The sequence below is a fragment of the Mustela nigripes genome, chromosome 2 (assembly GCF_022355385.1).
Source record: "Mustela nigripes isolate SB6536 chromosome 2, MUSNIG.SB6536, whole genome shotgun sequence".
NCBI lineage: Eukaryota > Metazoa > Chordata > Mammalia > Carnivora > Mustelidae > Mustela > Mustela nigripes.
Window position 1 is genome coordinate 129,465,878 of NC_081558.1, and position 12,792 is coordinate 129,478,669.

General features: G+C 32.9%; 1 protein-coding gene across 1 annotated transcript in view; it reads left to right on the plus strand.

Moving 5' to 3' along the window:
* Positions 1-11,387, plus strand: part of BCHE (butyrylcholinesterase) — a 58,870-nt gene extending 47,483 nt beyond the window's left edge. Inside the window, exons 3-4 of the mRNA XM_059388066.1 lie at positions 3,573-3,739; positions 10,488-11,387. Coding sequence (XP_059244049.1) covers positions 3,573-3,739; positions 10,488-10,612 — 292 coding nt within the window. The 3' untranslated portion in view covers positions 10,613-11,387. The remainder of the gene's footprint in view (positions 1-3,572; positions 3,740-10,487) is intronic.
* Positions 11,388-12,792: the final 1,405 nt, after the last annotated feature.

Sequence of the window (12,792 nt, forward strand, 5' to 3'; positions counted from 1 at the left end):
AGGCAAGAATTCCTATTTTTATCTTCGTTGGTTTTCTGTGACTTAAATAAGCCTGACATAGTATGCACTCAATATTTGTTGAATGAATAGATGAATTTTGTTTTGACAAATTCAGATTCCCTTACAGCCCCTCTACTCCTTAAATTAAAATATAATTTTATTTAAGTGTGACCTGACATAGAATAGGAATATATGAATATTTGTATATTTAAGAAATTATCCAATATAATCTGTATTCCCTTAGCCCTCTCAGGATGGTAGAATATTTATCTGGCTTTTCAATTTACAACTACAAATTATGGCTTTATTTTATTAGATTGTAAAGTACACTGAAATATAATCATTATATACCTTCTTAGATATCAGTGTCTCTGAATTCCTAACAAAAAAAATCTTATTCCTATGTTAGGATTGATGGGAATCCTGGGGTTTATAATCCCAAGAATACTTGATGCATGGAGCTGAATGTATACTACTTCATAAAAGGCATCCTGAGTCAATTAATGTCTTTTTTATTAATCTGTTCATAAAATAAGATATCAAATCTAAGCTCAAATATCAATTTCAAGCAGGTAATTTCCTGAAATAGAGATGTTAGGAAAATATTCTGTCTTTTGGTTAAATAAGCTAACAAAACTTTTCAAACTTACATAAGAGAAAAAGTATAATGGATGATCTTTAGACCACTTTTGTATACCACAAAGTAGAACAAAAATTTCATAGTAAATATAGAGCAGACATTTTTCTATTTCATGGAAAATTTTAGGTATTACCACTTCAAACTCTTTATTTTGTGACAAGAACAGGAAATACTTTTGATAAATAACAGAGCCAAGATGTTTAAATATACCTTATAATTTTGAGATTAAAATTATATAGTGTTTCAGAATTGTGTATCTGGAAAATGTGTTGTATTTCACAGTCTTTAATTGATACAGATAGAAAGAGAATTATATCTCTTGTTAAGTTTTAAAGTCTTTGAAGATTTCTTCAAATTACAGTAAAATGTTCCATCACTTTAATAGCTATTTCAATCACTTTTTGAAAACGATATCTGCATCTATACGCAAAGGAATTTTATTATCTCTGAATTGCATTTTGGAATGTCATGAGATACTTTATAGAACAAAGTTTGTCAAATGAACAGGGGCAGTGCCAGTAGTGGTTTGCTCTTGAACTCGAGTACGAGTCAGCTTTGTTCAAGTCACCATTTGCAGAAGCCAGGAAAGAATGAGCAGTTAAAATGGTGCCATAAGTTAATTAGAGTGGAATTAGAAGGAAAGTGGGCAATTTAGGAACATAAGAATTGCTGTACCAAATCAGACCATTGGTTCTCCTGGTTTAATATCCAGCCTCCAGCAGCTGTACTTGTTAGTTTCTAAAGCTTTAAAGGAAAGGGAAAAGACTACATAATTCACCTAGACAAGAGTACCATCTGTGATCCGGAGAAATTTTCTTCATGACCTCTCTCAAATAATACCCTAAAGCAGGAGGTTTCAATCCTCTTATGATATTGGTTTAGCTTGAATAACATGGTTATTAATAATTCTTTTTTAATCATCTAATTCCTACATAAAATCAACTAGTCCATCAAGAAGCTATTTATCTCCAAAGCTCCTGAATTCATGTGTGCTTCTATGATGAAATATGAATTTGTGGTTCTTATATGATACAAGTTCTTGATGGCAAAATTTGTTCTAGATAACCGTGCTCAATGAATGCCTATTTCTCCTTCCAAATCTACTGGGTTTACAGACTTGTGGCCAAAAGAAATCTTATATCTGCTATCACTACTACCAACTTTCTGTTACCAATCTACAAAGATATTTGAATAAAGAAGGAATTTGTGTGCTGAACTTTTAGAAAAGTTCAACTGGAGTTTTTCTTACATGTTTTTACTTAAGGTAGAATAAATCTAAGAGAGAGAGGAATGAATTACTTATCCTTATCACTTCAGTCTTCTGTTTATGATAGAAGTAAAAAAGTAGTTTTTAAGTTTTTTTAAGTTTCTTGGTTATTCTGGAACACCTTCAGGTCAGTATTTCTAAAATGTCATGTTCAAAATAAGCCATTTAGTCAAAAATCTCTCAAGTATAGTAAAAGCCTACAGTTACAGTCTAAATCATTTTCCTAGGCTGTCAGATCTTAATGTGATAACACTAAAATCCTAAAGCTGTAACTCTAACAGGATCTCCTCTATCCTATATTCGAAGAAAACTTGTTTTTTCATTGTCTTTTGACCTAAGATGAACACTCATTAATTGGAACGATGTAATTCTCTTCCCTTTCTCTAGCTTTCCCAACGTCTCTTTCTTGTTCAGTTCCTTATTTACTCTCCTCACTTCAGCTTAAAGCTCTTTCCTTCAGGTAATTTCTTTTCAAATTTAGTGATTATTCCCTCTTCTGACAATTTGTGTCCCTTTGTTTATGTTTGCTTTAGGCTACCATATATTGGTTCTTTGATTTCATGAACGGTTCTTCCTTGTAAATTTTCAGGGGAAAAACTATGTTTCCCATGTTTATTTCTATTTCTAGATCTTAGAGCAGTGTTTAGCTCATAATCACAACATAAAAATATATTAAAGGTAAATCAGTAGAATTGGCAATGACTAACTACTTGGAGCCACTTGCAAAATGTTTACTCTTTGAGTTTGTGTTTGTGTGACTTAGGTAACACCATATTATTGAGTGTTACAGAGTTATAAACAAACCCCAAACTACACATTTCTAAAAAAAAATAGAATCAAGTGTTTTTGATGTAAAAATCACAATAAAAGATATGGGGAATATCGGCACAAAAAGAGAACATGAGAAAGAAAATCTGAATTGACCTAGCCCATGCCCTTGGGAAATGAAGGAATCCCAAGCTTGATAGCTGGGGCAAAAAGTCAAGGGAGTGAAAGAGAGGAGGGAATTTCTAAGAAACTGTCCCTAATTCCTTTTGGTTGACTCTCACAAAGACTATCTGAGAGTAAGCTTGAAAATATGAATGGCACCATGTGTGTTAAGTTTATCTGAACCCACTGGGGAATTATTGAAGCATTTTCATCAGTGAGCAGATCTATAAGAATATAAGATCAACTTAAAAGTGAGATGGAAGGGAGTTTCCTATAGTAATGAAGTTACTTGCATAATAGGACATGTAATCAGTCACTAACTCAGGCAGTAATGACAAGGGCAAATAGAATGACATGGAAGCAAGACATTAGTAGAAAAGATAGGGTCTGAGGTAAAGGAAGAAAAGGAGACAAAAGGAACACTGCCCCTTCAAGCATGTTTAAGTGTGAAGAAAACATTAGCATTCTTGAAATAGAAAATATTTTTTTCTCCCTGTTTGTTAAGCAGAAATGCATGTAAAAGTTATTCTTTTTAAATTTTAAGTCTTACACTTGTAATTTAGTGCTTCAAGTTGCTGAAAACATTCTACCCAGTTCATTTTTACTTTACATCATCAAAACAAATCCACATTTCTTTCTGACTTTTTTAAAGCTGTTGTTGGTTTTTGAGAACAATATTCTTTCTCTCTAACAATGATTTCAGTAGAACTATAATATCTCTCTTTAATTTTTTAGAAATCCCGATGGAACCCAGAACAATAGCACAAGATGGCCTGCCTTCAAAAACACTGACCAGAAATATTTAACCTTAAATATAGAGTCACCAAGGATATACACTAAACTACGTGCTCAACAATGCCGATTCTGGACACTATATTTTCCCAAAGTCTTGGAAATGACAGGTGTGTGTTTTTTTAGTATTTCGTCAAATAATTGGCTGTTAATTATGTAAAAGGGAGAAAAGGTAGAGTATCCAAGGCACAGTGACGGTGTTAATCTGTGAATTTACAACTACTTGATTCTTTCACAACTTTCTTCTAGCAAGTTTAGATATTTTTAAGGGCTTACTATAGGACCAGCACTTTAGTAGTAAAATAAAGAAAACTGAGGTAGAGATTTTCCCCTAAAGGAACATAAAACCTAGTAGTGCAACTAAAATAGGGCACTACTTTCTATTCAGCTCATCTTTGTGGAATGAATTAATTAAAAATGAATAAATAAACAAAAAGTAAGCAATGTATAGAATTAAAAATATAATTAAAAATATAGAATGAATTTAATTTATACTCCAAGAGAGGTAAAAACAAATTTATTGAGAAATAGAACTCTTGATTTCTAAGGGAGGGAAAAAAAAAACCTCCAGAATTTAAATATTTAAAAACACAATCCAAATATTTCTAAATATTCTGAGCTTTGAGATATTTATCATGAATACACACATATATTATACAATACAATAAACTAATTTAGTTAACTAATCTTAAGGAAGGGATTCCGTAAGCTTATATAAGGAAATCTAGGAAAATTGGTTCCGATTATAGTGTTATTTCAAAATTCATTAGTAAGAAAATATTTAAATTAACTTGAAGGATCAGCTTGAGTGATCACCTCCACTGTGAGGAAAATGACATACATATCTCATTCACTTGCCAGTTTTAAAATGCCCAGCTGTTTCTAACCCATGTGACTCCTCAGGCCTTGACTTTGCAAGTAAAAGTAATTGACTTTCAGCCATCAGATATATTGCTGCCCGGTTTCCTTAGACTTTACCACTCTGTTCATCATAATACTCTGTAATTTGGGGGCCATGTTAGATATTACAATAGAGTAAATGCTGTAGTTTCCTGTTTAGAGAGGTTGGGGGTTAGTTTCAGGCAAACACGGGTATCTCAGAGCTGTATTTGATTGTTTAATATGCTTTTTAATTATCAGACATTACTCACCAAAATTATAATTATGTACTCCATCTGTTTGGGAGATGTTTCTGATATACCAGTGCTCTGTGTATTACCAAATGTTCTGTGACATAATATATATCCAGAGATGGGTTTCTGCATCCCTTGGCAAAGCTACAGTGCTGTCCTTGTGTTCTCTGGGTGTGCATAACAATGAGGTAACCTGCTTCATCTGCCAAGAGACCAAAAGAGGTACCATTTAACATAACCCAGAATACATGTTTTTAATCTTTACTTAAAATATTTTTAAATGAGAAGGTCATAACTGAGGGGCAATGAAAAGGGGTGGGGAGGATTTTAAATGACCAATTTATTACAAGCCAAACTACTTTTTCTGGTTCAAGCTGCTGTGGTCTGTTGCAATTTATTAGCGGATAGATTAAAATTTAAGTATCAGCAATTTTTGAAGATATACTTCAAAATCCCTATCTCTAAATACTCAGCCAACATAAAGCGGGTTGAACAAACAAGCTCCCAAGTTTTTGGCTAGCTGCCACTCCTTCTAGGCAGTGCCGAACTCCTTTCTACTTTGAGCAATGCTGAGCTGTATGGAAATAGTAGGCCTTGCTCTGGATTAGTACTGTGCTCTGGGATTGTTCCAAAGTACCTTAAAAACATAATTTTAGCCTTCAGCATTTTTTCAGATAACTCACCCCAAAAAGGTTATATTAAATATATTTTAAAACTGTACAGTAAATGCATGATAAAATTGTTGTAACATCAACACATCCTCATTAATAATAAAAAAAAATGTTTTACATTTAAACAGAACAGTTTGGGCACTTGAATGGCTCAGATGGTTTAAGTGCCTATCATAGGCTCAGGCCATGACCCTAGGGTCCTGGGATCAAGTCCTGCATCAGGATCCCAGCTCAGTGGGGAGTCTGCCTCACCCTCTGCCTCTGTCTTTCTCTCTCTGTCTCTCACAAATAAATAAATAAAATCTTTATTACAAAAAATAATAATAATAAATAAACAGAACGAGTTTGAAGTTTTTTTTTTTTTTTTTTAGATTTTACAAATGAATAATGTAGGGTGATTAAAAAGATTAAGAACACATGTTCTGGGGCACCTGGGTGGCTCAGTGGGTTAAGCTGCTGCCTTCAGCTCAGGTCATGATCTCAGGGTCCTGGGATCGAGTCCCACATTGGGCTCTCTGCTCAGCAGGGAACCTGCTTCCTCCTCTCTCTCTGCCTGCCTCTCTGCCTACTTGTGATCTCTCTCTGTCAAATAAATAAATAAAATCTTAAAAAAAAAAAAAAAAGAACACGTGTTCTTAGCATATTCTGTGTATTTCAAGGTGTAAAACCTCACACATTTCAGTATTGAATATTTTGAGAATTGGGGTTATTCACATGATCTCTGCTGAAGTTCCTATGGAAATGTTACATTTTTTTTAAAAAGCAGTTCTATGTGTAAAGGAAAATTTCAGAGGAAAACTATTGACTGGGTTTCTTAAAGGTGGGAATGTTTACCTCACTCAAGATGGAAACCCAATGAGATTTATAAGAACCACTTGAGAAGTAGTTTACATTTAAGCAATAAATGTTCTCAAATAAAATGATCCTTAAGACTTCTTTAAACACAGGAATTCTAGCACTTAAAGTTCAGACTATACTTCAGCATATGCCTGTGATATTAGGGTGTGCACCGGCAAGAAATAAAATGTGCAATATTTGTTTTAAATGTTATCAAATTCAAAATTTTCACTAGAAAATGTAACTGCACAATATTTCACAATTGTTTGAAAAAGAAATAGAGAAATGACCCATTCAATACCAATAAGATATCAGTATTTCTCAATAAAAGTGAAAGAATAAATTAACTTAAAGGAAAAAACCACTTTGACCTCCAACTCCTCCCAGTACAGAAAAATATTAGATCCAGTGGTTTTTCATTTGTTTCATTTTAAAAACAAGCATACATCAAAGATATTGCAGCTTGGTTACAGACCACCACAATAAAGCAAATATTGCAACATAGTGAGTCAAAAATTTTTTACTTGCCCAATCTATACAAAAGGTTTATTTACTATGTTTCACTAAAAAAAAAAAAAAAAAAAAAAAAAAAGTTATATTTACATGATGCTGTAGTTCAATATGTATGTAGCTGTATTATGCCTAAAAAAAAAAATAAGGAACACACTTAATTTAAAGATATTTTATTGCTAAAATGCTAACCATCATCTGAGCTTTCGTTGAGTCATAATATTTTTATTGGTGGAGGGTCTTGCCTGGATGTTCATGGCTCCTACTGATCAGGGCTAATGGTTGCTGAAGGCTAAGGTGGCTGTGGCAATTTCTTCAAATAAGACAATAACGAAGTTTGCACATTGAGTGACCCTTCCTTTCACGAATGATTTTTGCTGTAGCCTGTGATACTGTTTCACTGTTTCATAGCATTTGACCTACAGTAGAACTTCTTCAAAACTAGGGTCAATCCTTTTAAAGCCCACTGCCATGTTATCAACAGAATTTATATAATATTATAAATTCTCTGTTGTCAAATCAACAGTCTTCATAGCATCTTCACAAGGAGTAGATTCCACCTCAAGAAACCACTTTCTTTGTTCATCCAATGGAAGCAACTCCTCATCCTTTAAAGTTTTATTATGAGGTTGCAGCAATTCAAATATGATAACAATGAAAAGATTGAAATATTGCAAGAATTACCAAAATGTGACACAGAGACATGACGTAAGCAAACGCTGTCAAAAAATTGTGTGAATAGGATCTACTTGATGCAGGGTGGCCACCAACTTTCAATTTATTAAAAACGCAGTATTTGGGATGCCTGGGTGGCTCAGTGGGTTAAGCCTCTGCCTTCGGCTCAGGTCATGACCCCAGGGTCCTGGAATCGAGCCCCACTCCTCATCGGGCTTTCTGCTCAGTGGGGAGTCTACTTCCCTTCCTCTCTCTCTGCCTGCCTCTCTGCCTGCTTGTGATCTCTGTCTGTCAAGTAAATAAATAAAATCTTTGAAAAAAATGCAGTATTTGCAAAGCACAATACAGTGAAGTGCCATGGAATGGGTATGCCTGTATGCGAAGTGTTCACCAAACCTCGCCTGAGTTTAGAGCAGTTCATTCCGCAGTAGCAGTCATGGTTCACTCTCATCCCACACTCAGGATCATAACAGGACAACTAATGCGTTTCTGATCAGCAACATCAAGAATTAGTATTCCTCGGTAACTTTATTAATTGGGTAACATGGGGAAATAAGCAAGTAATGGGAGCAAAAGAGATTTTCAGTGAAATCTCAGAGTACTTGAATTATTTTTTATTATAATGATTAGCACAATTCAAAATCCAATTAATTTTTTCTTCTAATTTTTCCTCCATGAATAATTTTGAGTTGACTCACCTCTCCTGTATTCTTTCTGTGTCTCAAACTTGATTACATAGACTCTATTCTGGTGAAATACTGCTCTCACTCTTTTTTCATTGACAAGACAAAAAGTAGCCTAATTAGTATTATTCTTTCTGTTGGGAAGAAAGCTTGACTTTTTCTTGTTTCCAAATAAGCCAACAATATGGACAAATCAAGGATCACAAAAGTCCTGAAAAAGTTGTGCCAGTATGTTTATGAACTACTGGTATTGATCTAGCTGTAGATGGATTCAATAAGGAGCAAAGTTAAGAATAAATTTTTGCAAGAGGGCAATAAATTCATTAGTGGAGCTCCCAATAGGTGTATAAACTCGATTTCATAATGTACATACCAGCCAATTTATCCTTCATAGTATCACTGCAAAATAGTGATCACCTACTTCATTTACCATTGGAAACCTAGTTTCAAAAGTTATGAATTTTTTTCTATGTCACTAATATAGTAAGTGATCAGTTTGGAATTTAACCCATGTGCCTCCATAGACTATATAATGTCCCTTCTTTCACAGTGTAGTACCTTGTTAACTACAAAACAAATAGATGTACGTCTCACAGATAATAAATCTATAGTCACTTTAGTGTTCCAATTTGGAGAAGAGAAGTAGGGGGAAGGAAAAAACCTAAGTTTGGTTTTGATTTATGTCATGGGACTCAAAATTTTTATTATCTTTTCACTGTGGTGTATTCAGTCTGAATTGTATTAGAAAATAATCAAATGTTTCATGTTTTATTGTCTCAAACAATGTTCATTATTATTAAATAAAGTACTCAGGTCTACAAAGCATTTGTACACTAAAAAACAAAGTATTTCAAGTCATTAAACTGTATAGTGTTAGATTATGATACACAAGGAAATATATTTACATTTACATGAGTCAATGAATTTGGTATTCTATGCACAAGAAAAGAAAATCGAATCTAAGACCTTTACTCTGAGTATTAAAATTCATGGAGTAAGTGGTAGATTATTATCACTTATTTGTTATACCAAAAGTTTGTTCTTTCTGAACTTTAGAGCCTTATTTGGCATAACATTTAAAAAAGCATTTAATTATAAAAATACTAAATGAGTAGATCATTTGATGTGATATTTAATGTCTTCCACATCTAATGTTTTTTAGAAAAGCTCTATTATTTACAAAATAATTACAATCATTGATCTTCTAAAAGCCATTCTGTAAATGGGACATTTTTGTATATATTCCCAAAAGTTATCCAAAGTCCAAGCAGTATGAACACTTCAAACTTACATATATCCTAAATTACAGAGGACATTTTAATAGCTGTATAAATGTTTTAAATATTTTGATTTTCATATATATAAAAATAAATCACTAATGTGCTCCATCATTACTAGTATAAATAAAGACACATTTTCATGTATAATGTAGTGAGATCACATGAACTGTCTTCTCCAAATTAATATCTTACAGAGTTGTAATTAATTTTAAAAATGCCTATCTGTAAAGAATATATTTAAAAATTGTCAAGTCTTCATTTTCAGAATAGCTGAAATTCCATAAGATCTTGTTTTTTAATTCAGTGACTAGAGCACAGCATCCTAAAAGTTTAAGAAGTAAGAGAACTACAAATGTGTAAAATACGAATAGATTTAGTACGCAGACCATTTTTGGTTAACTGCTTCACATATTTCTGGGATAAACACTCCCCTATTCTGACACATGCATACACTTTGCAAACTACTGGAAAGCAGAGATTGTCTTAGTCATCTTTCTAATTAGCAAAGCAATTAATAAACTGCTTTCATGTACTAGCTTCCATAAACTGCTTTTAATGACTATGCATTGTTTGGAATTAAAATATATGATACAGAGTGAGAGTAAAATCTACATGCAGTGTCAGTTACAGAGTTACCCCTTAGGCATTAATAAATATATATAAATATTTTCATCATAAATAAGTCTGCTATATAATTACATATGTAAATGAGATGCATTTAATGAGATTTCTGTTATGTGCTGGAGTTCAAGATAATAATATCTATATATCTTCTTAGAAATGAAAGTAAAGATATGTTATATAATGTAATTAGATGTGATACATCAATTCATTTTCATATTTTTATGCTATATGCAATTTATACATACATATAACTTGCATTTTCATATAATGTGTAAAATTTTATTTAAAGTTTCTAGGTAGTGAAAGAAGCTGATAATAAATAATGAAATATTAAAAATTATTGTGCAATGTACTTGGAGAAAATGGCATCTATAATCAAAATTATTTTCAATTAATGTAAACAGATTAAAATTTAGATTAATACAACTTATTCCATGTTTTACAGGAAACATTGATGAAGCAGAACGAGAATGGAGAGCAGGATTCTATCGCTGGAACAATTACATGATGGACTGGAAAAATCAATTTAACGATTATACTAGCAAGAAAGAAAGCTGTGCAGGTCTCTAATTAATAGATTTACCCTTTATAGAATGTTCGTTTTCCTGTAGATCAAGGTAAAAATATCAGTAGCTCTCTTACATACCTAGTAAGAAAGCTATTATATAACTGAAACAAAAATGCCAGAAGGATAATATCGATTCTTCTCATCTTCCACTTAGTATTGTACCTAGCATTTCAAAACCCAAATGGCTAGAACATGTTTAATTAAATTTTACAATATAAAGTTTGACTTAATTATATGCATATTAAAATGATTTACAGCTTCAAACTCTCTTTCCTGAGTAACTTTATAGATTTTTTTTCCTTGAAAATACCTGTATTCTACTTTTAGTTGTGTATTTTGTGGATTTTCATTACCACTCATAAAAAGATATCTTTTTAAAAGGCGCTACGTCTTGAAACATTGGAGAATAATTTATAATACTATTTCCCTTAAGAATTTATGAACTTTATGTCAACATGGGATATTGAAACAAGCATAGAAAATAATTGGTTCCCCTTTTTTTTTTTTTATTTGAAGGCAAGAGAGAACCTTAAAGTAAAAGACTTGGTCACTTTGAAACACCTAATGACTAAAACAAAATGTTGTTCCCAAGAGACGAAACATAAATGAATATAATTATTTCTGTTTTTATTCTTTAAAATATGTATGCTCTGAGTCCTCAAATTCTATTCTATTCTTCATTCTTTCAACTCTGGCCCTCCCTCACCTCCCCACTCCCAAAGTCTCTCCCAAAGGTGTACATCTGTAAATTATTCTTCCTGAAACTGAAAAATAAAACATGCAGATGAGCAGAAGTCTAAGTCAGAACTCATATATGATCTGGGGTGGGGAATTCTTGCCTTGGACAAATAAATATTAGGATTTTAATAGAAAAATTATTTAATTCCAGGAAAGAAATTTTATACTTTCTTCAGACAAATGATACTATTTTTATAATTTAAAAAAAATTACAAAGCTGTATTTACTAATAGGCATGGCAATCAAACATATCCGTTGAATAAATTAAACAGGTAGTTCATTAACAGGAAGAAGTCAGAGATTTTAAGTTTCAGAAAAGGGCAGTGAATGTTGATTATGTTAATTAAGTACTGAAATCCAGCACTAAAGATAGGACAAAGTATTTAATATATAGGTCTGTACACCATTGGTTAAAGCATGTCCCATTGTTCATTGGTCATAAGGATGTTCATAGTTAGATCCAGGATGGTCTGTCGTGCTCACTCAAAGTTTCAGGCCATTTTATCAGCTTTGGCTGATTAGAGAGAGAATTTATTATACAAATCAAGTCACTTCAGTGCTGTGTAAATGGAAATCTTTGGTTTAGAGTTCTTCCCTCAGCCTATGATGAACGGAAGAACAAACAAAAACAGACAAAAAAAATGATAGGCAAATGAGCAGACATTCCATTCTATACCACCATCTTTGTCTCAGTACCATTCTTCCAGGATCCATTATGTTTTCCCGAATCATTTGAGCCTCTGTTTGATGTAGAACCCTCTGAAACATAAAACAACAGGATGATGCCTCTTCAACAGCATTAAAGACCCTTTAAAGACATTTGATGAGACCAACAATTAAGAAAACATAATTATGTTTATAGAACACCTGTAACCTGCTTTAAATGACAAGTTTTAGTCTTTGGAAAAGATCCCATGGATCACTTTGTCCCACCTTGGACAACCAGTTGGTTTGTTCTTGAATTTTACTGTGACAACACTTGACGTCCTCTGAAGCTTATATCCAAATGCAATGAGAACTGTCAGCCAGCACATAAACCCTTCTGCGTTTGTTCTGTAAGTAAATTATTTTGAATCCACTGTGTCCAGCACAACTGCATGAAGATAGGTTAAGTCTTTTCAAGGAAACACTGTATAACAGAGTCTATACAGATTCTATTACTATGATTTCCATTTAAAAGGCAGTTTCAGTGCAGGATTTTAATTCAGAGACCCCAAGCCAAGGGAAAAATCTGTGCATAAAGTGATGGAAATAAGTATCTTGAAACACTTGGAGATTTGCCTTTCAGCAGGCTCATAGATGAAAGAACTTTTGGTTGTCTGAGATACTAGCAGTACAGAAGCACTAAAACCTAAAATGGCATAAAACCCTTCCCAGAAAGCAGAGTATAGGGAGATATTAGCATACATACACAAAGCCACGGAGGCCATCACCTAATTCTGGT